General features: G+C 44.9%; 1 protein-coding gene across 1 annotated transcript in view; it reads left to right on the top strand.

The window, feature by feature from the left end:
* Positions 1 to 2: 2 nt before the first annotated feature.
* Positions 3 to 27,568, top strand: part of Synj2 (synaptojanin 2) — a gene marked incomplete at its 5' end in the record, with an annotated part of 103,431 nt that continues 75,865 nt past the window's right edge. Inside the window, one exon of the mRNA XM_010625249.1 lies at positions 3 to 39. Coding sequence (XP_010623551.1) covers positions 3 to 39 — 37 coding nt within the window. The remainder of the gene's footprint in view (positions 40 to 27,568) is intronic.

Here is a 27,568-nt window from a genome sequence, read left to right as displayed (position 1 = left end):
ACTGCCTGCTCTTCGAGGCCGGCACGGTGGCCACACTGGGTGAGTGCCGCGTCTCCGCCGTCCAGTACCGGCAGGGACACGCGCAGCGGAGGGCATCTCCTTTCGCCCCGACCGTGGAAGCGTGGCGGACTGCGGGGCTGAGGGTTGTGCCCCGGGGCTTGACTTTTTGCAGTGGTTCGGAGGGCGCCAGAGAACACCTCTGGGTTGTTGGTGAGGTGGTGCTGAGGGACTCCCGTCGGTGCACCCCACTCCTGGGTCCTGTTCTTGGGGAGCCGCTGGAGTTTTTTTCATGCCTGGAGGTTGGTCAGGGCGTCTTGCATATCCTGCTCACCGAGGTTGACTGAGGTTGATTCGGAGCCAGCCAGGTGGTGTGCCGGACTCTCTGGTGCACCTGTTGATGAAACAAACCAGTGACGGTCCTGTGGTTTATGTGGCAGGCGCTGCTCCCGAGGGGATGGAACCCAGGCACCAAGACGCAGACTCTGGGGAAAGTGCTGATGGAGCATCTGTCTTGTGTAAATATTTGGTCGAGAAGCTTACTGCAATATGTAGAACTTGGAAACAAATATAGTATATGCTGACTTTACTTTTATGATGGATGTTAAAAGATGTCAATCCTGTGTATTGTCACCCAGGGGCTTCAGAAGCCTTGAGTTTGGCACTGTATAAGAACTTTAGAGATATAATCTCAATTTTCACAATTCTTGCTAATGTGTTTTTAGTTTTTTGACACAGGGTTTCATTATGTGGTTCAGTGTAGCCTTGAACTAACTAGCCCAAGCTGTCCTGGCAGTCCTCCTGCCTCAGCCTCCCATGTGCTGGGATTGCAGGCATGATCTACCATGTCAGCTTAATTTTCACAATTCTACAAAGTGCTATTACTATGCCCATATCCCAGATAAGCAAACTGAGGTCTGAAGAGTCTGAGAGGTTGCCCAGGATCTCACAGTTTTCCTGACTCCAGTGTGGCTGTTTGAGTAATGTCATACAATACTTGGCCTCCTGGCACAGCACTCCTGAGCCTACCATATATGTGTTGTGGTTCATACTCATCAGAGGACCTAGGAAGCACCAAAACCAGAGAAATTAGGTGGGACTGTTAGAATTTTAACTGTGAACCCTGGAGAGTAGACACACAACAGTAGGTGTCCAGCAGTACCATCTTCCCAGTATTCCTGGCTAAACAAAAGCACAGAGCAGGATCCCCTGTGTTTAGATGATCTCAGTGCACTCACTTGCACGATGTTTTCTACCTGTCTCTGGTTTTGTTTTCTCATTTGTTTGCATAAACTGTGATTAGGTTATGTATGCGTGTGTATGCATGTATGTATATGTGTGTATCTTAGAAGGATAATCTTTATTTCTTTCTGCTTCCCCATCATTTCACTAACATCTAGTTATCTGGCTTGCTTTCAGTCACTTGAGTGCTGAAACAATGTCTCCAGTATTCTTAGCTTCCAAAGTGTGTAGCAAATTGTGGATAAAATTATTATCAGATTACAGTATTCCAATTTGGGCCCTGTCCTAAAAAGTCCAAGTTTGGTCACTTGTTATGGCCTTGAAAAATAAAACCCACAAATTTCCATTCTATTTTAGATGTCTACTTCATACCATATTTTTCAGAACCAAGAGATTCATTTCATGGTACAAAACTGGTGTTTCAGAGATTAAAGCGTCCAGTTAGATTACGGCAACATTATGCAAGGTTCATACATTTTGGGTTCCTTTGAAGACACTTGGAATGAAAGGCTTTTTTTAGAAGTGAATGATTAATGGAAGTGATATAGTGCATATCTTCCACTAGGTAATTAAACTTGGGTCAAGATGCCATACATTGCATGGGTATGCAGTGTATTGCACTGAGGCTTGTGAGGCTTACAGAAGGGAGGTACAAAAGGAATTGGCACAGCCTCGAGTCACATGCAGCCCACATTTGTCTACATTTGTTTTTCAGTAGAGCTTGAGTTGAATAGTTCAGTTTTTCAAGTCTGCTTTTAATTAAATGAAATGAAGCGTTTTAAAAAGCAGCTGTAGAATCTGCTGGTATTGCTCATCCAGAGGATTGTAAGAGAGAACCTCCTGTTGGTAGGAAGTTCATTCTAAACTTTTCAACCATCCTATATGCATCACAATTCGGTAGAACCACTCACTATTAAATAGAATGGCTCTGAACTTGAAAAGCCAAAGTGTTCTGAGAGCCAACGATGTTGCTTTCTTTTCCTTGATGAGGCCAAGAGTGTCTTCCTTTTCTGTAAGAAGGTCTCAGTCTCTTCTCTTGGAGGGACATTAGCCTCATGGCAGCCTAATCCTAGCTTTCCTTCAGGGAAAGAGGTAGGCACCTCTTGCTTTTCTCTTCAGCTGTAGTTTTCCTGTGCTGGATGTCCCAGTAAGTAGTGGGAGCCTAGAGGTTAACTCCATGGGTCGTTGCCATGTGGGTAATGGTCTTTCACATGCCCCGTGCTGCTTTTACTGGGAGCCACTGGTAATTTAGACAGCTGGAAACACAGCCCCTTCCAGCACTGGTTACAGGCAAGTTCCTAGCACATTTCACTCCCAGGACCCTAACTTAAGGACTCAGCAATTTTTTAATGCTTTTGGGCACTGTAGGATCTTGAATTGGGTAGTGAGTTTAGGAAAAGCTGGTGATTCGTGATTGGTTAGTGATTGGACTTTTCCCATTCTAATCTGTTCCAACCTGTCTTCACATGTTCTAACCTGTCCTCCTGTTAACTTGAGCTTCATAGATGGTCCCCATATAAGACCATCAAGCCTGCTTAAAGGAGAACTGTTAAAGGAATAATTCCAAATTATTATTATTACTATTACTATTATTATTATTTCAAACTGCTTCTAATAGAATTAGGTTGAGAATCTTTTATGTGAATCAGTGGGGCCAGGAATTCCAGAGACAGAAGAAGCAAAGATGTTAGCACCAATTGAAAAGGTTTTCAGTCTTCTCGGTGTCTCCATTCAGTGGTTGGAGTGTGCTTCTCCAGTGGTGAAAAATCAGAGTGTGCCACAGCTGCCCTTGCCCACGATTCAGAATGATCTTGCAGAGAGATGTTCTCTCTTTCCCTCACTGGGACAAGCACTTGTTGGCTTGTCTCTTTTAGACCTAAGGTGAACCAGATGCAGGAAACATGCTGGTCAATAGAGGATTTAATTTGTTTCCAGAGTGAGTGCCTGTGCTCCAAAGTTCAGTGTTCTCCGCTCCTCCCAGACAGGGTGGCTTGAGAGTTGTCATTGTGTTTACACACCGGTCTGTACGGGTGAAACACCCGTCTCTTCCTGACCAGGCTGTTGCTATTGACCTGGCAGCAGGGAGGGAGAGATGGGGCAGGAGCTTTGAGAGGCATAATCAGATAGTGAATGTTTCTAAATTTCTTCCGGTTTCTGGGTGAAAATGTTCTGTGTAAACCGTGGGCTTCTGTGCCCTCCCAGCTGTTGTGTTTGTGTAGAGCCGCAGTCTCCCTAGGTTTGATTGATGAGGAAGCCTTAGAACCTGGCAAGGCTTGGTCTGAACTTATGTCATGGTCACTTCCTCGGGTTTCATAGCCCCGATTTGTATGGTCACTCACCTGAAGCTTGACCTGCTAAGAGAATCAGAGAGAACCCACTAGGGGCCATTCTAGGAACTCCCCCAGCAGAGGAGGAGGAGGGTAGAGTGCCAGCTCCTAGCTTGACTCTGTATCACTTGTGTGCAGGTCCTTTTCTGGCTGTAGGTTTTCTCAGCATAATGCTCACAAACATGCAAACTGAGTGAGTGTGTGTGTGCTTTTTCCTGTTGTTGTAAAATTGTGATTTCAAATTTTACCAGGTCCTCCCTTTGGCCATGTGTTTCAAACACTTTGTTTTAACATTTAATGGTGAAAATGTTCAAATATATATAGAAGGGGAAAAAGAGTCAACCTCTGTCTTCTCATTTTTTTCACTCATTCCCTCCTTTTGTTAAGTATCTCCAAAACTTTAATTTGTTTGATACCAGGCAAGATGTGTGCGTGCATGTATGTGTGTGCATGTAGTACTGAGGATTGGACACAGATTTCACTCTGCCAGCTCCCTCAGCTTTTTTTTGTTTTTGAGACAGGGTCTCACTAAGTTGCTTAGATGCCCAGGCTGGGCTGGAATTTAAGATCTTCTGTAATCCCAGAGTGCTGGGATTACAGCCATGTGCCATCACGTCCAGCTAAAATTTTAATTTATTTGGATTTTTTTCTGACTTGCATTAAATATGTAAGTTCAGTTTTAAAAATTTGCCAGTGGTCAAAATATGATTGTATATATTTGTAGGGTAGAAAGTGATGTGATGCACGTATACAATGTGCAGTGATTAAATTAAACTAATTAACATATCCATTACTTCAAATACTTATAGTTTTCTGTGATGAGAACATTTGAAATTTACTCTTAGCAAATTTGAAATATCCAGTAAGTTATCGTTCACTCCAGTCACCACGCCATGTCAGTTCACAGCACAAACAGTGGCTTGAGTAGAATCTGAAGTTCTGGCCAAGACATGTTTTTCAGAGCAGTGATAGCTTCCGAAGAGTAAACCCCAGAAGGAAGAGCAGGGTGGTCTCCATGCCCTCCATTAGATGGTGGCCATGGTAGGCTTACAGGAGAAGGTCTGGGCCCTTCAAAAGTACCACCCCTAGCCCAGGGCCAGAGAGGGCCAGGGACTGTGTCTGTCCTTTCTGGACCACAGTCCTGCCACCCAGCACCCTGGAGTTGGCTATGCACATGGCCAGCCTACTCTATACTTGGCAGACCGCCTCCTCCCAACCCCACCCATCAGCTGTGCAGTGCAGGTGTCCACTCCAGCTCAACATGCAACCTCCTGGGTGTCCTCTTGTGATTCAAGGCTCCTGGTGGTGGTCTGAAGCCCGGTGGGGGAGGTGGTGGAAAACAAGGGGCAGGGCCAAGGAGCGCTTTCCCTGGAGGCCTCATTCTGGACCTTCCTTCTGTGGCAGTGTGCTTCTCAAGGCAAGAGGGAAGAGCATATTTTATTTAAGCTCATTAGTTTGATTGAAAACTTAAGACAGTTTGACATGCAAAGTAGAGTTCTGTTGGTGCCCTGACCCCTGGCCCTGCAGAAGTCAGATCACTGTCTTGGGGCTGTGGGACCATCCCCAGCACTACAGAAACAGCACAAAACATCAAATAACACCCCCAGAGTTGACTGCTCTTCTTTTCTCCACATGCAGGAGTCAGACTGAGGGCAGGCTGGGTTTGCTTTCAATACAAAACAGCCCATGTTAGGGCATTTCCTGTTTTCCAGGACCCACTGGAGGGAGCCTTTTTTTTGTTTTGTTTTGGGGTTTTTTTTGTTTGTTTATTTGTTTTTGAGACAGGGTCTCACTGTGTAGTTGAGACTGACCTGGAACTCACTATGTATCGCACGCTGGTCTCGAACTCACAGTGATCCTCCTGCCTCAGCCTCCCGAGTACTGGGATTACAGGCGTGTGCCACAACACCTGGCTTTGGAAAGAGCCTTTGCACTAATCATATCAGTAAGAGTCATTCTTTCTTGAGGGAAATTTAGACAAGGAAAACCTTTAAAAGTAGGCATTGCCTGGCTTTAGAATTCTAACTGTAGAAGTTTATCTTAGGAAGTATCATGAGCCCATTTTGCTTCAAGGATATTTGTTGCAAGAAGTTTTTTACTGATTAGATAAACTGTTTCAATCTTGGTAATGTCTAGGTTTTTTTTTGCCATATGCCAGGTGCTGTTCTAAGTGGTTTACAAATTCAAACTCACTTAATTCTTACAGAGGTGAGTGCTGATAATTTCCATTTTTACACTTTGATAAACAGACACAGGCGGATGTAGTAGCCCATACCTGTAATCCCAGTATTCTGTGTGGCAGAGGCAGGAGGATCTCAAGTTTGAGCCCAGCCTGGGTAACTAAGTGATCGAACAAAACCCTGTCTCAAAAGAAAAAAAGGGGGCTGTAGATATAGCTCAGTGTGAAAGCCCTGTATTCAATTCCCAATAACACCAATACCAGAGAGAAGAGAAGAGAGAGAGAGAGAGAGAAACTGAGGCTCAAACAAAGAGGCATAAGAATGTGCCCAGGCTCTACCTCTGGTTAGTGGCAGTCTATGATTTGAATAAAGCCCAAAGGCTGCAGAGAATAATGAATTCAGTAAAATCTCATTCGTATTGGAAAAATAAATGTATATATGGAAAAGACTCACTTTGTCCTTTTGCCTTGATCCTTATCTTGGGCTTTGAAGCTCACGTAGTCATTGGATGATGTGTGCTGATGAGTGTGTGACACTCCAATCCAGCACAGAGGCTCCCACTCTGACACATTTTTCATACTTAGGGAACCAATCATCCTTTCTGAGCAGAGGGTGCGGCATTACTAAAGACAAGCTTGATGTTTATGAGAAAGCCTGGGTTTCTGGCCTGTGTTCCGGGTGGGCAGAGCAGAGCCTGAGCTGGTCATATATTCTTTCATGTGGAGGTCCCCGCACCTGGAGTAAAAGTCCTGTGCGTCCTCAAGGTGTTGAAGGATGAGCTTGGGTTCCTAGTGCAGAAAAAGAGCTGAGACCCCAATCTCCTCAAGGGCATTTTCTGATAACAAAAGAATAAAAAAAAAAAAATGGTGGGCAGGGGTTGTCCTAAGATCTCTGGCATTTTAAGATGGAGAATTTCTAAGTGAGGTGGTGGGATGGGGTCCACCTGCCCTCTTGGATCATTCTGGGGGCTGGGAGTGCTCTGCTGAGGAGGTAGAGCTGTGCTTTGCACTGAGGTGGTGCAGGGCACCTTCACCAAAGGCCTGTGCAGGAAAACGGGTGTACCTGGCTGGTCTTTAAGCTGCAGTTGTCTGCACTTGTGGCACAGGAGGCTGGTAGGGTCCACTTGCTGGTACAGCTTCCTGGTTTAGAAAATGCCCCAGAGAAGAATTCCCTGGCTATGTCTCAGCCTTGGAGAGCAAGCAGGGAGCTCGTTCCTGGTGACCCAGACGACTCAGGTGTCAGGAGCATGTGAGAATGTGGAAGTCTGAGTTTCATCTTCAGGGAATTTTTTGAGGATGTGGTGATGAGTCACCATCCAGGTGTCTGCTGTGTCACAGGAGTTGGCCCTTCACTCTCTTCTTGTGCCTGTACCCATTCTGTCTGCCTCCCTGTTTGTTCATCTGGAACCTGTGTCCAATGCCATGGTCAGCTTGTTCTGTCCTCAGAGAGTTCTGTTGTCAGCAAATCCACACACCTCAAGAATGGGCACATCCTTGGTCCTCTTGCACCTTGGAGGTCCATGGGAGGCTCGAGGCTTCCCCAGGTCCCTGAAGGTCCCTAAGGCAGGTCATAGGTTCCCACAGCAGGACTCCGGTTCCCTGTACTCTTCTGGTGCTACTGAGGCCTCCATGGTGGGGTGGGAAAAAAGCAGGTTATTCATAGCTGTTGCTCATACCTAGAGGAGACCTGGTCTGGCCCACTCTCCTGTCAAGAGTAGGAAAATGGCCGTGTGGAAGGGGAGCCTGGTATCCCACACAGTGTCTTGCCTGCCCTACTGGCAGCGGCTGCTTCTGTTTGAATGCAGAAGCAAGGGGTGATGGTGTGTTGCTTTCACATTGATTTATGGAAGGAATCTTTGCTCAGACAAAGCAACTACTTGCTTCCCTTTCCTCGGGTCTGCCCCTGGCATGTTCCATTAGCACCTGCAAGTCCCTCACCTGTTTCCTGCCCTGCCCCAGCATGGCTGCTCGATGTGGGTAAAACTGACACTGGTGGGGCAGCCTTGGACAGTGGCCACGGGCACCTGACCTGAGCTCCTGCCTTTTCCTTCCTGCCCCCAGCCTCCTTTCCAGCTGTTGGGTTGTAGAGACTTTCTCTCCCCAAGTGGGAGCAAGAGCCCAGCATGTAGCAAATATTGGAGGTGTGGTTCTTTCAGAAAGGGAGATTGCCTGCCCAGCTTCACCCATCTGGAGTCTGGTGAACACTTGCTAGAGAAAGTGCTTACTGTGTTTTGACCACAGAGACCAGGTGAGGGTTCTTGAGTGTGTTGACTGTGAATCCCTCCCCTTTTGCCATAAATCAGCATGTCTGAGATAGCACTGATTTGAAAACCATCCTCTGTCCACATCACCTGGAGATCTTAAAATGCAGGTTCCGCCTCAGTAGCTCTCATGGGCCATGGGCATCCATGCATTTCACAAGCTCCTAAGTGATGCTGTTCCATGGACCACACTTCGAGTAGCTAGGATCTAGCACCAGCTTGGGAAAGGAGAGCTGAATTCTAGTCCTGGCTCCTTATGCTATTCCTCCCCTTGGTCTTTCAGACCCCAGGATCTTAACCTAAAAATGAATGAATTACAAACTATACTCCCTTTCCTACTCTGAAATTGCATGCATGTGTTTTTTAAGGTTTAAATTAAGCACTACTACTTTATGAATCTAAAATTTTAAACTACCCAGAAATTTAAATCTTAGGAGACATGATCTGGCAAGGTGCAACCTAAGATGTTTTTGAGACCTAGGAATCTGATGCTATATTTTTTAATTGATTACTTATGTATTAATGAAAATATACGGGGTTACCTTTCCTTCATTCTGCTGCTTTCCTGTTATCAGCAAAAAAAATTTACAAAAAGCGAAAGCACTTTAATCTTAAGCTGGGAACACAAAATAAAATATTTATGGAATAATCTATGCTGATTCCATGGCTGCTTAGATTATTATTAACAGCCATTGATGTTCTTAAAACCATACATTGTATAGCTTTTTTTTTTTTTTTTTGGTATTGGGCATCTAACTCAGGACGTTATGCTTGCGAGGAAGGAGGCAGGTGGCAGAACCACTGAGCTAAATCCCCAGCTCATTGTGTAGCGTTTTAAAAAATAACTGGACTGCACTTCAGCTGGGAAGGGGGTTTTGTGTATTTCTCAGAATGTGCAATCTTTTAAAAAATCTGTCTGCTTTAGCCTACTACACACAGCATGAAGCTAGCTTTACCAGGAATCTCAGCAATGACTGATAAATACTGTCTGTTAGGAAAACTATCTTTAAGAGGAGGCGGAGGCTGGGCTGGGGATTTAGCTCAGTGGTTCTACTTCCTCCCTCGCAATGACCCGAGTTAGATTCCCAGTACCAAAAAAAAAAAAAAAAAAAAAAAAACCCACAACCCAACAACAACAACAACAAAAAACCAAACAAAAGAGAAAGAGGCTGCCAGTCTCTACAGCTCCTGCTACCAGATCTAGTGTACCCAGCTGGATCCTGCTGGCAGAGATGAGTAATTAGGATGCTGTCTCGTGTGAGCTCTGGGGACAGAGCAATGACACTCATTGTCAGTCATTTCTGTAGTGGGGACAGTTGGTTTTCATGTGAATGGTGTGGACAAAGACAGGAATATTGGGAAACTGGGACTAGAAATGATTTGCTGCCACCTAGGTCTGAGCCAGGCCCTAATAACAGGGTCTATCAGTAGGGTGGTGTCTGATTCTCATTGCTTCCCCTCCCAGGAGGAGAGGGACCATGGGTTGGTGTGTGGTCACAGCTACATCTGGGTGGTAACATGGTGGCCAGTGGTGGAGCTGCAAGAAGGTATTCCAGGTTGGAATCTGTCTCTGGTGTAGTGCAATAGAATCTTGCATTTTCATTTCAGAGAATCACCTGCCTCTTCCTCCAGAGAGACCGTAGAAACAGCGTGTTAGGATGAAATTGCCTGGCAGTATATGAGGTGTGATCAAAATATATGGTAAATGTTTTAAAATTTATATTAGGGTCTGTCTCTTTTGCTGGGAATGTAGCTCAGTGCCAAGGCCCTCAATTCCACCAAAATCTATCATCACATTCCTAAAGCTCTGGTCCATGGGAGCTGTTACTCTATTCTCAAGATGGACCATCAGCACTGTGAAGATGTCTGTTCTCTTCTCCCAACAAATGCAAATATCCCTGAGTAAAATCTAGTAGAGTTCCAACAGGAGTTCTGTGTAAACCATAGCAGGCTGATTTTAAAGTCTGTTTGGAACTCCTTCTAACACCCAAACTTACTCTGATCTCATTCTTTCTGTTTTGGTTCCTGGCTCAGGACAGAAACCTGGGAGTCATTCTGAGTTCACTCTGTTCCTCAGTTCTAGCCACCTGCAGGAAAGCCTAGCCACTCTACCTTGAAAATATACTGTGCAAGACCTGGAATTTAGCTTAGTGACGCTGCACCTGCCTGATAAGCACAAGGTCCTGAGTTCAATACCCAGTACAAAAAAAAAAAAAAATACTGTGCATCCTGCCCATTCCCCTGCTGTTGTTGCTTCCTCAGCACCCGGCCATCCCTCTGCTCTGCTGGTCTGTGCAGCAGCCTCTGATGTGGTCTCTGACTACCACTCTCAGGGGCTGCCCTGATGGAGGCCTGCGCCACCCTATCTCTGCTGCTTTGCCTGTTTCTCCTACCTTGTCTCCCACTTTCCTGGGCTGAATTGAGTCCCCTACCCAAAAATATACAGATGCCCTGGCCTCCTCCGTTGCCTGCAAGTGTGGTCTTATTTAGAAGTAGGGTCTTTGCAGATGCAGTTACGGTCTTCCTTAAGATAAGCAGAACCGGAGCAGCCTGGGCCTTTGATCCAGTATGACTGGAGACACACACATACAGAGGAAGATACCATTTGAAGATAGACACGGGACCCGGCCACATGGAGGTAGAGGCATGTGATGCCTTCCAAAGCAAGGAACGCCTGTGGCCACCAGAAACTGTAAAAGGCAAGGAAAGTCGGGCCTGCCAACACCTTGTTTTCAAACTTCCAGCCTGCAGAACTAAAAGAATCAGTTTTATGCAGCCCTAGGAAACAAGTCCAGAGGCATGAGGTTGCCTTGCTCAGTACTCAGTACCATGTTCTCAGCACTTCCTGATGTAGGAAAAGATTCAGTAAACACTAAGTAAAGAAGAAAAGGCAAGTGCCAGCCCAGGAGATTTTGAAAAATGTCAGTAAGAGTGGACCTGATCAGCCAGACAGCAGAGTGTTTTATGAAGCCTGGAACATGGTACAGGCCATCAGTGCAGGTCAGCACAGTGGAGCAAAGGCCTCAGAGTAGCCTCGTGCTGATGGACCAATCCATCTGAAAAAAGTGGAGATTTAAATCAGCTAGGAAAAGAGATTGATTCTTGATCAATAGTATTGGCCCAATTTATCAGTGCCTAACAGGCTCTTGCTTTATTCAGCCAGATATTCAGACCAAGCCACTCTTAGCACTTGGACTCAGAAAGGAGGTGGTCAGAAACCTCAGTATAGCATCAGGTCAGAGCCAGCTGTGGCTCCTTGACCCTGGGAGTATGTGGTCTTCATAACAGTTAATGCACAGCTGGTAATTAGCTCCTCCTCCAGCTTAAAGACCCATGCCACACAAGAGCTGAGATTCCTCATAAATACCTTATATACATGGATTCCAGGGCTCAAAAAGGGACCTGCCCCATTATAAAAGTTACCCTATCTAAGGAGTTTTGAGCCTGGCATCCAGCCAAGGGTTCATTACTCACTTAGAGACCTTTCCTGTCCTTAGGCAGTTTGTCAGGCAAGGTCATATTTACCATAAACCACGTTGAATTTTAACAGTTGACATTCTACCTTTATGGGGCTCTCAGGTGGTTTAGTTCACTTTCTGTTGCCATAACAAACACCGGAGGTAGTTACTTTATGAAGAAAAGAGGCTTTTAAGCTCACAGTTCTGGAGGTCCAAGAGCATGGTGCTGGCATCAACTTTTGGTGAGGGTCTTATGCTGGCAGCATGGCATGGCAGATAGCATCACATGTTGGGAGAGAGATAGAGGAGAAGCAAGAGACTAGGGAGGGGCCGGTTTAATCTTTCGTAACAACGCACTGCTATTCTTGAGGAAGTTAATCGGCACTGCTATTCTTGAGGAAGTTAATCGGCTCCCTCAGACCAGCATTAATCCCTGCATGAAGTCATGGCCCAGGGAACTCCCACTATCCCACTGGGTCCCACCTCTTAAAGGACCCACCACCTTTCAGTACTGCCACCCTGGGGTCCAAGCTTTCAGCATATGAACCAATGCAAACCACATTTAAACCATAGCACCAGGGAACCAGAGCCAGAGAATTAAGCAGATGTTGATTTCTCATACAAAAAGGAAAAGAAGTTTTGCTAAGCCTTTGATCATAATTATCCATATAGATAGATACTGATTAAGTTAGAAACCTACATTATACATAAAAATGAATTTCAGAGCCATTAAAAATTTCAACTTTTAAAGTACTAGAAGAAAATACAGGAGACTCTTTCACAGTTCATGGTACGGAAACACTTTAAGCAAAGCATGAAACTCAGAAGCCACAAAGGAAAAAATGGACAGATTTAAGAAACATTTTTATTGAAATATATAAATAGAAAAATGGACACCCAGTGCACACATTCTCATAACCAGCAGGTGGATCTGGAGATGGACTGTTGGAAGCACACTGGAGCCCCTGCCTGGCCCTTACCCTGTGTCACACTGATAAATTTGACTTTGTGAAAGTTGCAAGCTCTAATATATCACAAAACATTGTGTTAGAATACAAGCAACCTCCCTGAAGGAAACTACATACAACCCTTTGCAGCATGAAAAGAGCCAACAATGGGAAATCATGGCATACAAAAGAGCTCCTGCAGATCACAAAGAAGGATACATAGTGCAACAAGAAAAACTGGCAAGGGTATAATAAGCCATTCTCAAAAGGAAAAGCACAAGTGGTCCAAACAATGGTACTGGCACAGCTGGCTCTGCCTAGTACAGCCATCCATGTGTGATCAGGGTCCGATGGATGAAGGCTGAGTCTCCCTTCTCTTGCCTTTGTCTGGCAGTCTCCTCCTGTGATTCAGGCATGGAGCATGGCTGAGCAGAGGTCCTGAGTGACAGACAGTACACTCAGGCAGTCACCCCCCTTCCTGGGCCTGCAGCTGTAGCTTTGCACCTGTCTCCCTCCCCATGGCCTGATCCCTCCCACTGCTAGACATTTGGTTCTCTGGTGTACAGACTTCCCAGGGCCCTGCAGGCCTCCAGACAAGCCCAGACTGGACTTGCTATCTAGGGAACACACATGCTTAGCTTCCAGCCAGGACCTTGAACTGCAAGCTCAAGGCTGGGAGCATCAAGGCAAGACTCGAGTGCTTGGGGCATGAGCCACAACCTGGGGCCAGCTGGGGAGTGGCAGGAGCCAGTGAGGGGGCTTCAGTGTGCAGGGTTTGGGGATGGTAGGTGAGGCATCCAATCTGAAAAGGCTAGGGTTATGGAGGACAAAGCAGGTGTGGTGTCTGGGACAAGTGTCAGAGGCAGGCAAAGCAAATCCTTCTGAAAAGACTAGCTGCCCAGAGAGGAGTTCTAGAACCAAGAAATGTCAGGGGCTGAAACCTGCAGCCCCCTTGCAGAATGTTCCCCTACACCCCTGTTAGTACAGGAAAAATCCGAGGCCTTACAGTAATGCATTGCTCAGTCCAGTGTTTCTCAAAGGCCACTGTTGACCTTTAGTTCATAGAACATATCTTAAGGTATACCATTGTGCCTGGGGACACAGTTTGAGAATCCCTACTCTAACATAATTAAGCTTCTAGTGCCAGATACTGACCCAGCCCAGAGGCCTTTTTGTTTGTTTGTTTGAGGGAAGTGCTAACTCCAGGGGCAGAAAGCCTTTGGCCTGTGAGAAAGTTGTTTCCAGATCAATGAAACAGTAGAAACTAGGGTTGTCTGGGAAGCTTTCTTCTGCACTATTGTGGAAAATTTCTCAGACACTCTTATTCCAGACTCCTGCTTCCTGGCCTTTTCAGTTCAGTAGACAGAGAGGCTAAAAGAGTAAGGAACAGGATGTGCCCAAAATGAGCACGTGTAGAAAGTTGAATAATGAAGCATAATTAATGTGTTTGCTCAGGGTTTACCTGGTCTTTTATTCTTCATCTTTCTTAAACCCTTTGCCATTGTGCTTGTCCGAGACTCAGGTTCCCAGGATCCCCATATAGAGCTCTGGCAGGCGGTCCTCATTGTGTACCTGACTCTGGTGGACCTGCAGGTCTAATTATGCTCCTGATTCTGGCTAATTTTCTCAACAGACAACATAAGAAGTGAAAAAAGAAAAGAAAAAAATGAGAGAAGCCGGAAAAACAAATTATGGCCTATTTTCTGGAATCTGGGTTAAAATATGAAGTAGGAATTGACTTTTGGTTGGCTCCTTGGCTCTTCCTTCAGCCTTTAGAATGATCTCCGTGCCTTCAGCAAAACCTTGTGTTGTCAGCTTCTCCTTCAACCTCTCCTTTCACCTGCAACCCAACTGCTGCAACAGAGGGCCTTCTCTCTTGTGCTGCTCTGCCTGGAGGTGGTGAGCACCTTGGTCTTCCACCTGCCCTGGCTGAGGTTCCTCCTCCCTCCGAAGGAAGCTTGCATCTCCTTGTGGAAATTGTCTTCCTGGCTCTGTTGCATCTGTCTCCATTGTAGGAGAGGTCACATGTAGAGGACACTCCACCTTCTCTGCTGGCCTCACACCTCTTGATCTCCTCACTTCATGCCATGTGCCTGGGCCTCCCATGGATAAAACGACCTTGGCGGGAAAGTTCACCCCCGACCCCTGCCTTCTTCAGCCAGCTCACTCTTGTCAGGGCCCCTGCTGAGATTGTCCTGAGCCCAATGAGGCCTGGTGCATAGACCCTGCACTTTCACTGACTCTTGGTTTCCTGATCTCTCCTCCCTCTCTCTCTTGCTTGGGTTCTTGGCCATGGCTATAAGGACTCTCTTGCTTATACTCTTTCTGCCCCTTTTACCTGTCTCTCGAACTCACTAGCAAAGTCCCCAACCCAAGTAAGTGCAGCCCCTTCTATTCCATGCACACACTCTTGTGGCCCAGTGTAGCCAGAAAGGGACTCAGCAGTGCTGATTCTCAGTGCTGTTCAAGATCTTACTGCATTTTTCTTCTCAGCTTCCTCTTCTGGTCATGGGGTGATTGTTTCACATCTTCACAAGTCTTCAACACCTACTCCCTCTCACCTAGTGATTTTGCTTCCTGCTTCCCTGAGAAAATGAAAATAAGAAAGAACTCTCACCTAGTCACTGGCTCTTGAGCTACAGGCACTGCCCTCCCTCTGTCACAGTGAATACCCTCTTGTGCCCATCTGCCAGGCATGAACCCATACCTGTAAGACCTCATTCCCACAAGGTTCCTCTTTCCTTCCTAACTAGGCCATTTCTACCACTGCACCAAAAGCCTGTGTCACTGATTGACTAATGGGCCAACTTGTAATGCCCAGCTGAACTGAATCAGTGTGGCCTGGGTGTGGAGGAACCACCTGCAGATTGTTACCAACAGCAATAAAAAGAGAACTGGGGAGGAAATCTTGGCCTGTTGATTTGCTAGGAGAAGCTTGTTGCGGTTGGCTTTCCTGATGTGACTAGGCTGTTCTTGGAGGAGGAGGAGCTCAGGAGCTCGTTCTCCCTGGGAATGGCTGCTGCTTTCATCAGGGGAGCTCAGATCTTCACCGTGAGCATCACTTCCGGGCTTCAATGTGGATCCCTCAGCTTGGAGTCACAGATCCTGCATCTCACGAGCATAGATTGTCTGGTTTCCACCACTGACCTTTGGACCTTCCAGGTGCAGATCTTCAATACAGACAAGCGTGAGACATTGCCGTGGGCTCTGGGCCACTGGCTGGACTAGAGGAGGACATTGCCTTGGACTCTAAGCCTTTATAGCTGGACTTGTGTGGGAAATCGCTGGGATGTAGGTCCTCAGTTGAATGTTTTGGGCTTCTAGCACTCCTTTGTATTTGATTCTTTGGGTAATTATTGTAAAATAACCTTTTAAGTTATGTGTCCTGTATTTAATGTATTCCCAATCCTGCTGACTACAACAGCCTGTCATATCTCATGTTAAGAAATGCTTTTTTGGGCCAGGGATTTAGCTCAGTGGTTCTACAACTTGCATTGCAAGTGCAGGTACCTGAGTTTGATCCCTGGTACCAAAAAAAAAAAAAAAAAAAAAAAAAAAAGATATGCTTTTTTTGCTGAGCCTGATGGCTCCTCCTGTAGTCCCAGTGCTCTTGGAGACTGAGGCAGAAAGATCACAAGTTTGAACTCAGCCTGGGCAACCCAAAAGGTCTAGGGCTGTAGCTCAGTGCTACAAAACACCTACAGTAGAGGTGGGCAGGGGGGTGCGGGGAGCAAGGGAAAAGAAACCATTTTCTGGCTCAGACTCTACCTTATTTCCAGTCCCCCATGTGAGGGTTCATATAAACATGTTGTTGCATGTTGTTCACATGTCCTGTCTGTGATATCCATACTTAGCTTTCCTTCCTCACTGTTCCTTGAGGCTGTCCTGTCCTGGCTTCTGTCTTGAGGCTCCTCTGAAACCTTGCTTCTAGGTCCCCAGGGACCTCTGCCTTGTGGCTCTTCCCAGGTATCCCCCAGGTGTTCATATCTACTTCTTGAAGTGTTCTCTTCACTCGCCTTTTGCAGTGCTCTGTTCTGGTTGGAATCCTTCATTACTATTTTCCCCCAGGATCTAGGATAGTACCTGACATACAGTAGGCACCTAGAAGGGAAGCTTCTCCCCACAGTGTATGAATGGGAGTGTGACTCCCCTTCCCTCGGGCTCTGCAGCTCCCTAAAGTCTTCCTTCTCTCAGGCAGCACATAGAGAAGTATGGGGATCACTGCAGGATTGAGTGTGTATGTGGCTGGGAAATAGAGATGAAGCACTAAGGTGGGGAGGAATCTCCTGAGCAAGGAAGAGCTGGTGTGGGGACTGGTATGGCTGGTGTGTACAGGAAGCAGTGATGGAGGAGCTGGAAACTAGCAAGGAGCAGAACCTCCAGCCTCCAAGCCAGGCCCTGAGACCAAAGGCAGCACGAGCTAAATGAAGGATCCGCTGTGTGCAGAATAGATGGGTGGAAGCCTTGCTCTGGGTGAACTTGCCAGGGAAACTGAAGACCCTGAAGTGAGTTGGGTGTTTGACCCCCCCAAAAAGAAGGCACATTGATCCAGGAGATCCCCTTGACTGCAGCGAATATGCACACAGCTGTAGAGAAGTGGGTGTTTGTGTACTTTGTTCTGTTCCCTAGCAGGTGGGGATGTCAACAAATCAGGAGTTCCCCCGGAGAGGAGATGGGGATCTGCACTCATCCACGGGTAGAATGACCTGGAGTTGGGGGTGGCTTCGTGATGGTGATCTCTGATGTGCATTCCTACTGTGCCAGGCTGTCAGGGCCCGAGAAGATCCCCAAAGCAGAAATGGGAAGCTAAATCCACCCTATCTGCACAGTAAGTGGCAAGTTCACTGACTCCCATCACGGGAAAAAAATTTCAGAACATGTCATTAAAAGGCCTAAGGGATTTATTAAGCAGAAGTTTGAAAAGTACACACTCAAGGAAATAGAATGTAGAAACCTCAAGAGGGAAGTGGGTGATAGTCTGGGGCTGGATATATTTATGGGTGATTTAAGAGAAGACATCGGGTATAACTTGTGAATCTGTGGAAAGGGTATTCAATGTATAGATGAAAGGTGACAGCTTTTTCAGGGAGTGATTCATAGGTGACAGCCATCACAGTTCTCGCAAGTGTTAGAGCTGTAGCTCAATCATTGGGAAGACCTGTTTTAAAAGTGAAAAGAGATGTCCTGTTCACTGGGAAAAGAGGGCCATTTATGGTAAAAGGTATTGCCCAGGCTTATTGTATCTTGGGAGAAAAGAAAAATAAATTTTAACCTGGGCTTGTGTCCTGCCACTACAGTTTTTATTTTTAAAATTATGATTTTTCTCGTCTCCCTTTTACCTATCTTTATTTCTTCTGTCCTACCTCACTCCACCCCCGCCCCCACACCCCACACACTTTGATCCCTTATTTGTATTAAGGGACACAGAGGGGCATAAGTTCTGTTTTCTTGTAACTGCTTCAGACTCAAAAGGTATGTTGACCCTACCTAGCCAGTGAACAAGTGTCTAATTTGTTGTTTGGTAAACCATCATCTTTTGATAGGCTGGAAAAGAGGATAGGAATGTTAGCAAGTTATTGTAGCTTAAACTTTGTCTTACAGTCATGTTAAACACTCAGCCGAAAATTAAGAGTAGAATCTTGGCAAATAGTGATCCTAAAAAGATGTACAAATCAGAAAAAAAAAAAATGAGGTATTTGGGATAAACCTTTTATTTTTAATATTAGCCTCTATTTGTTTTGAAGCCTTTACCCAAATATAGGAAGTGGAGTTTAAGAGCATATAGATTCCTTCCTGTTTTGTCAATAAGAAATCTAATACCCTCCTATTTTAATTATAACAATGGTGAAGGAATATACTAAACACATTGATGTTTTTGTGACCATTGTACCATAAAATTTTTTACTACAGTGCGTAGAATGTGTATCTGGCCTCTATTTTGTATACAGAAAACCTTTTATAGTGACTAGCTCTAGATAATAGAAACATATAAAGTCTGGAGTAGATAACAGAAAGTTCATACCACAAAGATAACAAAGCTTAGTAGCTGGAATATTTATGTTGCCATTTTTATATCAAAGGCACACCTATACAAGAAACTAAATCTTCACCTGGCGGGTATTTGAAAACACATTAAAATGGGAATGGGATTATACTAAGAGAGGCTGAAGGACAAAGTTTTGGAGGGGCTAGTGGGACTGGGATCATGACTTTAGGACTGTCGGCCAGAATGCTATAGCTGTTGCTAGTAGGGGCTAGAGTAGTGTTTGGCACCCCTTTTACATCCCGCCGTTGTGTTTAATATTCCTATTGAAGCCAGGAGATAGGGGAATCTAGGTAGATAGGGCACAGGTCTTAAATAGTTAAAGTAAACTAAAAGTCAGGGCCATACCAAAACAGACTATCAGGGCCTAATAAAATGCAAGAGACAAAAGAACAGATCTTTAAACAAAAAGGAGAGACTTTGGCCTGTAGGTAAAATACAGTGAAGCAGTGTGCTCTTGGGACATCAAAGGCCTACCAGGAGCATCCTTGCTTTCTGTCATTTACACCTGCCCCCAAAACTATAAAAAAAACCCAGTCGACTTAAACATCTATACAGTGTCTACATTACAGAACCCCCCTCTCTGACTAGCAGAGAGCTTCTCTTCTATTCTTTCTAATGAACACACATTTGGCCATTCCCCACCGCTTGTTGTTCACAGCTTTGTTGGCTTCAGGACTGGAAATCCAGTTACTCTATTACTCTGTATAGATTTCAGTTATTCTTTTTGGCAGTGTTTAAGACCAAGTCAAAGTGAGACCTGTGTTAATCAAAATCTTTCTCTCTTTCTCTCTTGCTCTTGCTCTTTCTCTTTTTTCTTTCTTTCTTTCTAAGTCAAGGTCAGCAAACACTCCTCAGGGGCTCTTTTTTGGGGCCATGTGAGAAGCTTCCTAGCTCTAGTTTTTTTCCTCTTCCAATTGTGTCATCTGCCAGGATGTCATAGTCTTGCTTGACCTTTCTTTTGAAAAGAGTAGGGGCGGGGCATGGTGGTGCATGCCTGCTATCCCAGCACTCGGGAGGCTGAGGCAGGAGGATCACTGTGAGTTTGAGACCAGCCTGGGCTACATAGTGAGTTCCAGATCAGTCTCGACTACATAGTGAGACCCTGTCTCAAAAAACAAACAAACAAACAAACAAAAAGTAGGTAAGGTAAAGGAAAAAAGAAAAATTAGCTAGGTTTGTCCTAAAACTAGTTTTTTTTTATTTAAAATTATAATTTTCCTTGACTCCTTTTTATCTCTTTCTAGTTCTTTTATCCTAGGTCTAGTCCAGGCACTGTTGGAATGCAAAGCATTTGCATGTGTTTGATGTTTATAGGGACCTATTGCCCACTATTAGTACTGCTTCCTGGAGGATGGAGTTCTGTGGGAAGAATTGCATGTCCCCAATTAGCAGGCTTGTGTCTTTTAGATCCTGAGGGAGTTTTTGGAGTGAATTTCCTAGAAAGGAAAAATATATTATAACCTTGGGTAACTTTATGTCCTGAAGCTGTAATTTTGCCTAAAAACACAATTTTTATTTTATTTTTTTATTATTATTATTATTATTTTGGTACTGGGGATCGAACTCGGGTCCTTGCGCTTGCAAGGCAGGTGGCAGAACCACTAAGCTAAGTCCCTGGCCCAAAAACATAATTTTTAAATGACCATTTTTCTTGTCTCCTTTCAGCATTTATTTATTTATTTTTTTTGGTATGGTACCAGGGATTGAACTCAGGTCCTTGCTGCATGCAAGGCAGGTGGCTGAACCTCTAAGCTAAATCCCCAGCCCTATTTTTGTTTGCTTATTTGGTACCAGGGATTGAACTCAGGACCTTATACTTGCGAGGCAGGCTGTGGAACCATTGAGCTAAATCCCCGTCCCCTACCTGTTTTCATTTTTCTTAGGAGGCTAGAGCAAGCTGTAGGCAGGAGGAGCTGCAGCTAGGAGCCGGTTCCTCCCTCCTCTTCCAGGCACCAGCTCCTCCCTCCACTTATGATTTTAAGATACAAATTGCTATGCTGGATTTCCTCTTTTCAAGGAAAAAAGACTCAGCTATAAAGACTCAGGGACTAGTCCTGCACTCAGGCTCTTTTCTCCCAGGAGCCACCTCCCTCTCAGCCCTGGTTATCTCTGTGAGTTTGGAGAGTAAGGAGAAGTCCCCGTGACCACAGATGATTTTCTGACTTCGGCTGCAGGAGACTCAACTTTCCTCCTATTTTCTTTGGCAAGGCTTTGACCTTAGCACAGCATTGTGGGAGGCAATAAATTTGCTTAGCTAATACTTTTTGATGGTCTGTCTCCCAAGGGCTCTAGGTGGCCTAGACTTTTTGGTGAAAGAAAAAGGCAGAGGGGAAGACAGAAACTTTGTCTTAAGCAACTGACAGCCTGGCCAGTTGGCTTTTGTCTTGGAGCTCTCCTTCTGTTTCAAACAGATGTTTTAATTTTCACTTTGCTTAGCAACCCTCCCATAGCTTTTCTTTGCTTCAGGGAAAGTGTTTTCTTTATGAAGAGCTGCTTCGGCTCCAAACTGGTAACTCCTGAAGGAACAGCCACCAGCCAGTCTGCACTGAGTTCAGGATCAGCACAAGAAGGAAAGTTTGACTTCGGTCTGGACCAGTCCATCCTTTTGAGACCCTGAAATACACAAAGATGGTTTAACATTCTGCCCAAGAATGTGGCCACAGATGGTACCCAGACTTGGGCTGTCTGCAGTGTTCAATCGACCTACTTATTTTTTGGCGCAGGGCTTTGCTGGCATTTCCTTATGGCTCGTTACTGTGGAAAATGTTAGAGGAGGATGTGCATGCGGTGGTTTCTGACCATGGAGCTGGACTGCTGCTCACTGTCCAGGAGCACAGCCTGGGGGTCCTGGTTCTTTAGCAGAGCAGACTTAGAAGCCACTGCTGGCTCTGTTTGCCCCCAGTTCTGTCCTGAGAACCAGAGTCTTCAGCCACATTTGCTCTGCTTTGGGCGTCCAGTCCAGGGAAGCTTCTCAAGCAGCAGCTTTTTGTCCTCCAACCAGCCCTGGACCTGGAGGGTGGGTCTTCAAGGATCTCAAGTCTCTGCATGGCCCCTGTTCTGTATTTATAGTTCTTCTCAGTCCACATGGCTTTTAGCAATCAGACTTAGTTTTATCATAAGATATGTTAACACAGACAGCTTTTCTCAGGTTACCAGGAAGACAGGACTAAAAAGTCAACCCATGGCCAAGCTCTTTTGCAGAAAGGGACTCTGGGTCTGTTAACACTGGACCCCCACACAGCATGAGGCTAAGCTCCCTCCTGCCCCATCTGAGGTCATACTCAGGTTTCTTGGTGATTTGTTCTTTCCCTCTGTCAGATTTTTAAATACAGAGCCTGTCCTCATTCTTGGTATCTTCAGTCTCCATATGGTGACCCTGCAAAAGACCTTGACCTCCTCTCCAACACTGAGTGTGTCACAGCCACACCGTTGTCCCTCTGTCACCTGACTCTTCATCTCCAATGCCACCTTCACCCCCCATTACTGAGGACTGAACCCAGGTCCTTCATGCGGAGTTAAATTCCCAGCCCTTTTTATTTTTTATTTTGAGACAGAGCCATGCAAAATTCTCCAGGCTGGGGTCAAACTTGGGATCCTTCTGCTTAAGTCACATGTGCCAACACCTGCTCCAACTCTGTTTTGTGAGCCACCCATCCCTCTGTTCCCCACTTCCTGTGATCTCCATCCTAACTTCATGACCCCTTCAACCTGTCGCCTCTCACAGCTCTTCTATCCTCAGGTTTTAACTTCTCTTTATCAGGGCAGAGACCGGCCCTGCCTGCTGCCCCCACCCAGGTCCCACCTGCCGTGTGAGTCAGTGGTATAAGGAGAGCTAGTGAAGTGGGTGGTAAAAAGAATTTACCACTAGACAAGGAACATAGAAAAGACAAGAGGTTTTTTTTTTTTTTTTTTTTTTTGGATCTAGGTATGCTGCTAAGGGGGACTGGAGGGGTGCTCCAGGAACCCTGCATTCAGGGTGAGAAATTTCTTTGTTTTTTGATGAGGTTTTGAGGATATGGGAAAGGGGTCTAGGCAGCAGATGTGATTATCTGAAGAAAATCTATCTATTCCTGGATCATTTAGCACCTTGCAGATCTTTCAGCAGCACTTGTATTGTGTTTAATATTATGTTTACAGCTGCAGTTTTGACAAAACCACTTCCTTGGGCCTTTAGTTTTAGATAAGAAGAAGGTAAGGAAATCTGTACTGTCTTTTAGAGATTTAAGTAGGGACCCTTTGGGAGGACCGTGTCAAAAGGTTTATTGCCGGACATAGTGGTTTGGTACAGAACATGGTAGTTTGGCCTGTAATCCCAGCACTTGGGAGTGTGAGGCAGGAGGATCACCGAGAGTTCGAGGTCAGCCTGGCCTACATAGAGAGTGCAAGGCCAGCCCAAACTGCAAAGTAAGACCCTGTCTCAAAAATAGACAAACCAAACAAAAGGTTTGTTGCTGTCTTAATAACTGGTCTATCCAAGATGTCTTTACCTAGAGTTCCTTTGTTGTCCAGTGCTTTAATCAGTTCCGTGGCTTTAACCAGAGTTTGGCTGTTGCAGGTTTAAGGCCTTCCCTTCTCAGTGGGCAGCCACGGTACCACCCACTTGGCCAGTCTTTATCCCTGATTAACTTGGATTGCCCAAGTCCTCCCCACCTCTATGGCTGGGAGATTCTCCACTACTCAGACGCATGGTTGTCTCGTATCCCTGGGTCCAGGTGGCTGTTCAATTGCAGTACTGTGCTCTGTTCCCTCCCACCGTCCCTGATGACATTTCCACACCTGCCCCTCCTCGCTTTGTCCTTCCTCCTCCATCCCATCTAGCTGAGCCCTGACTTCTCTCAGGGCACCCACCAGCCCCTGCACCACCGCTGCCACCCCACATCTCCCACATGCTGTCCCTGCCCGCCTGACTGACATGCTTCAATTAAGCCAGCCCCACACATGCCTGGATTCCATGAGGTTCCCGAGGGGAGGCTGTGGCAGCTCGCCACCATCCATGTCGCTTCTCATGTTGGTTCTGACCCCTTTTGGATCATTTTCTACCAGCACAGTGCACCTTTCGGGGAGAAGTCTTGATCCCACTTCCCTATACTGCTCTACACACACATATAAACGTGTGTACACGCACATGCACGCATACTCATACCTGCACACAGAATTCCTCAGAGAATTGCTCCTCTGCATTTTCTCCTGCTGCTCTTTTCAGGGTTTTGCCCTCCACTTTCCTGAAGTTGCTCCTCTGCGCCACCGGTGTCCCTTGGTGATCCTCTAAGTCATGTGTGGACACAGCAGCTGCCTCTCCCCTCCTGGCCACCCCAGCTTCCTGGACCCTCTTCCCCCTGCCTTCAGGGCCCCATCCACATCTGGGTTTTCTTACTCTTTTGGGCCCCTTCTCACACTGTCCCTGACCTGTCCAGAAGCCAGTGCCTTTCTCTGCTTAAGCGCTCCCCTCTAGCCCCACAATTTTAGATGCTTCCTACTGGCCAGCACCCAGTGGGACCTGGCTGGCATAGGTTTGTGTGCCTGTCACTGCTTGGTGGCATGGTGGCCATGTGATCCCCCACCGGAGCTATCCTTGCACCCTGCCTACCATGGTACTGTGGCTACTTTTTTTTTTTTTTTAATAGAAACCTTTATTTACAAGGACATAAAAAATGGTAATCAAAGAAGTCGCAGCTCACCATCCCATCTAGTGAGTCATCCCATGTGGTTTAAATTCTTAGCAATTTTTTTAAATCAACACTTACTGTAAACTTGATTGAAATCAAATTAATACTTTAAGTTAATTCCTGAGAAATTTAAATATTGCTCTCAGAATGACATTTCTATATCTTCTTCAGAATTCCATATACTGGAAAGAAAGGATGGAAGAATAAGAAAACATCCTGCTCATTTGAAATGATTTACCTTGGAATTGAACAAAACTTATTTATTCCTGTGCTACAGGGGTAAATCTTCATATCTCCTAGAAGATATTTATGTCTGTGAATTTTCCATTTGTGAACTAAACTTGGATTCTGCAAATAAAAAGGGGCTTGGACTGGCATATGGGCAACTAGCAATCTATTTTGTTTACTTTCCAGCTTCTTCTACCTCTGGATAAAAGTACTTCTAGGACATCAAGCCGGTTATCTTCTGTAGTACCCAACCCTAGCTCACTTTATATATTCATGACTGATAAACTAAGTAGGACTGTTTACTGATATTTACACCTTTCAGTCCAGATGGACAATTAAGAAAAATGGCAGCATAATATGAACATTATCAGTGAAACTTCTATTTTTTAAAGGAAGAAACATGTATCTCCTTTATATCATTGTGATCTTCATAAAACATATTTTTTTATTTATATATCTTTGGATTCAGCAAAAAAGTAGGTGCTGGAAATATCCCACAATCTGAAAAGCAGATGAAAGGACTTATACACTTTTGCGGGGGGAGGCGCGTTGAGACAGGGTCTCACTATGTAGTTGAGACTGACCTGGAACTCACTGTGTAACCCAGGCTGGTCTTGAACTCACAGTGATCCTCCTGCCTCAGCCTCCTGAGTGCTGGGATTACAGGCATGTGCCACCATGCCTGGCTACTTACACTGTTTAACCAAGAAATACCTAGGTTTAAAAAAAGGGATGGGGGTGCTGAGAATGAGGAGAGGTAGGCAGCAGGAATACAAAGAATTATCCAAAAAAGATTAAAGGACAATAAAGGTAAAATCAACAGATTATCTCAAAGACTACATCTGTTAAAATCAAAATCTTGAGCTTGCACCATTATAAACAAGTAGAAAATATAAAAACATGATAAACATGTTTTTCCCATACTAAAATGGGATGTTGCTGCCTTCTAGGTAGCCTGGAGTCGGGACTGAGAAAAGAACCACAAAGCTCTGTTTTGAATAACTTTTTAAGAGCCAAGAAAGGTAGGAGCACCATTCTGTCAATTAGCTTGGGAAGGCTCAGACACACCTGACCTGCCTAGCCTGAAAGACTCTGGGCTATGCCTCTGTGACCCAAAAAGAAGGTATCAGCTGAAAACCACAAGCTGTACAATGAAAGTTTATGATTTTTAAAATCAGAGATTTATTTTTAACCTGCGGGGAAGGGATAAGAGTGGCAAACTCATAATGGTCTGCAAGTGCTGGGAAGATAAAATCCATCTAGGCATGGTTCCGGAAATAAGGCGCTTCACTCATTCTTAAGCATATCAAAGAAATTAAATTATCCTACCTTCAGAGACATCTAGAAAGTTTTGCTAAATGTGTGAAATTTTAAAAAACTGGTTGAGTTATTCCTAGAAAATGATATGCAAAGACATTTGAAAGTTATAGGTATTCCAAACCCAAATTTTATTCCACTGTTTGAACCTAATAGAATAACTCAGTAAAGAGAATTAAACTTCATTTTTCCCCTACTCCAGACGGACTAGAAGTACCGAGGACAGGCAACAGCACAAAGCGGTGGGGAGACTAGGGGGACAGGGGCTTGCAAAGGTTCTCGGACTGTGGTTCTGAATAATTACAACACAAAGTCTGTTCTGGGTACTAAGCTCCTTAAGAAATAAGTGACACTATTCTAATTTACAGACATGTAGCGAACACTCCACATTAGAAACATAATGATAGCTGAGCAGACACCAGAAACCACACACCAAGGATTCTACTCCTGCAATCTCAATGTGGGATTCAGCTCCTAGCAACCAAAATCTTATAGCACTCCTATAATGCATGGAAAGACAACATAGTACTTTATTTAAATTTTACAAAAGGAAAGATTTATGGGCTGCTTAAAATCCAAAAGCTTTTTTTAAAAAAATCAAATTGATTTTCTTCAAGTTCCTGATTTCTTTTTTTTTTTACTTGTCCATATCTATTAATTCTCCCCAAATTAACAAAGTGCTTAGTTCTCTGACAGAGGAATTTTTCAGATGAGATTGGGCGCGTTCAGCGTGGTATGGCTGTAGACAAGACAGGAATTAAAAAAAAAAAATTTTAAATGTTCACGTACATCTAAACAAATGATCTCTTTAAAAAGCAGTTAGATTGAGAGAATGAAAAGAGTGAGGCGTCTAATGCTGGGGAGAGGAAAAGCTGGACCCTTATTGTCCCCTCCACCTGCACAGCCAGGTGATTCAGGGGATCTTGTTTGAATCCTCACCACACAGAGCTTACTAAAATTGACAAATGTTAAATATTCAGCTTCACAAACTCTGTAAAAATGAGTTGTTGTGACCTACAAAAAAGGTATATATATATATTTTACACAATACAATATATTAAGGGGTCATATTTCCAAAATAATTATTCACAGAAACACTGTAAACTTCTGATTCAGAAGGCAGTACCTGGCCTTAGAGTTTCAGAAATTTTATTTTTTAAAAGCATTATTGCTCTACCATATAGGCACAGGGTGACACCAGTACTTAAAAAAGTAATAATAATCGTAGTTCTTGTCCAACAGAATAGTATAGACAAAAACCAGGAATGTGGTTCACCATTGCTCAAGACCTGAAGAATATTGCATTTGGGCCGGGGATTTAGCTCAGCGGTTCGGTGGCCTGCCTTGCAAGCGCAAGGACCTGAGTTCAATCCCTGGCACCAAAAATAAAAAAAAGAATATTGCATTTATCCATTACTTATTTACTTAAAGTACACTCAGCTGCATGTTAGCATACAAAAAACTGCCACTGATGCAATTAAATTCTGTCATCTCATATTCCCTTCTGCAAAGCTATTGGACATTAATAACAAGCCCAAGGAAAATGTTCATAAGGAGAAGGCCTAGGACAATAAAAGCTAGGGACAGAGCAACTCAATCAGCAAAGGACAAAAACTCAGAAATGCCAAATCCACTGCATAAAAGGCAGCATAAAATTTTTTTATGTGGCTACTTAGTTTTGAAGCAGAGTCTCACCAAGTTGCTCATGTTGGGCTTAAACTTACAATCCTCTTTTTTTTTTCAGCTTTAATTGAGTTTATTGGTACGTTTTAGGGATACAGTACAGTTACATTCATTGTTGGGATCTTGTACCTCTACATGACAAGTCTTGATTCTCATTTTTTCCCTTTACCCCTGCCCTCCCTTCACCCCCTCCTCCCCTCCCCATCTACAAACACTT

The sequence above is a fragment of the Fukomys damarensis genome, unplaced genomic scaffold, assembly GCF_012274545.1.
Source record: "Fukomys damarensis isolate Sample0158 unplaced genomic scaffold, DMR_v1.0_HiC HiC_scaffold_14, whole genome shotgun sequence".
NCBI lineage: Eukaryota > Metazoa > Chordata > Mammalia > Rodentia > Bathyergidae > Fukomys > Fukomys damarensis.
This window is presented reverse-complemented; position numbering and strand designations above follow the sequence as displayed.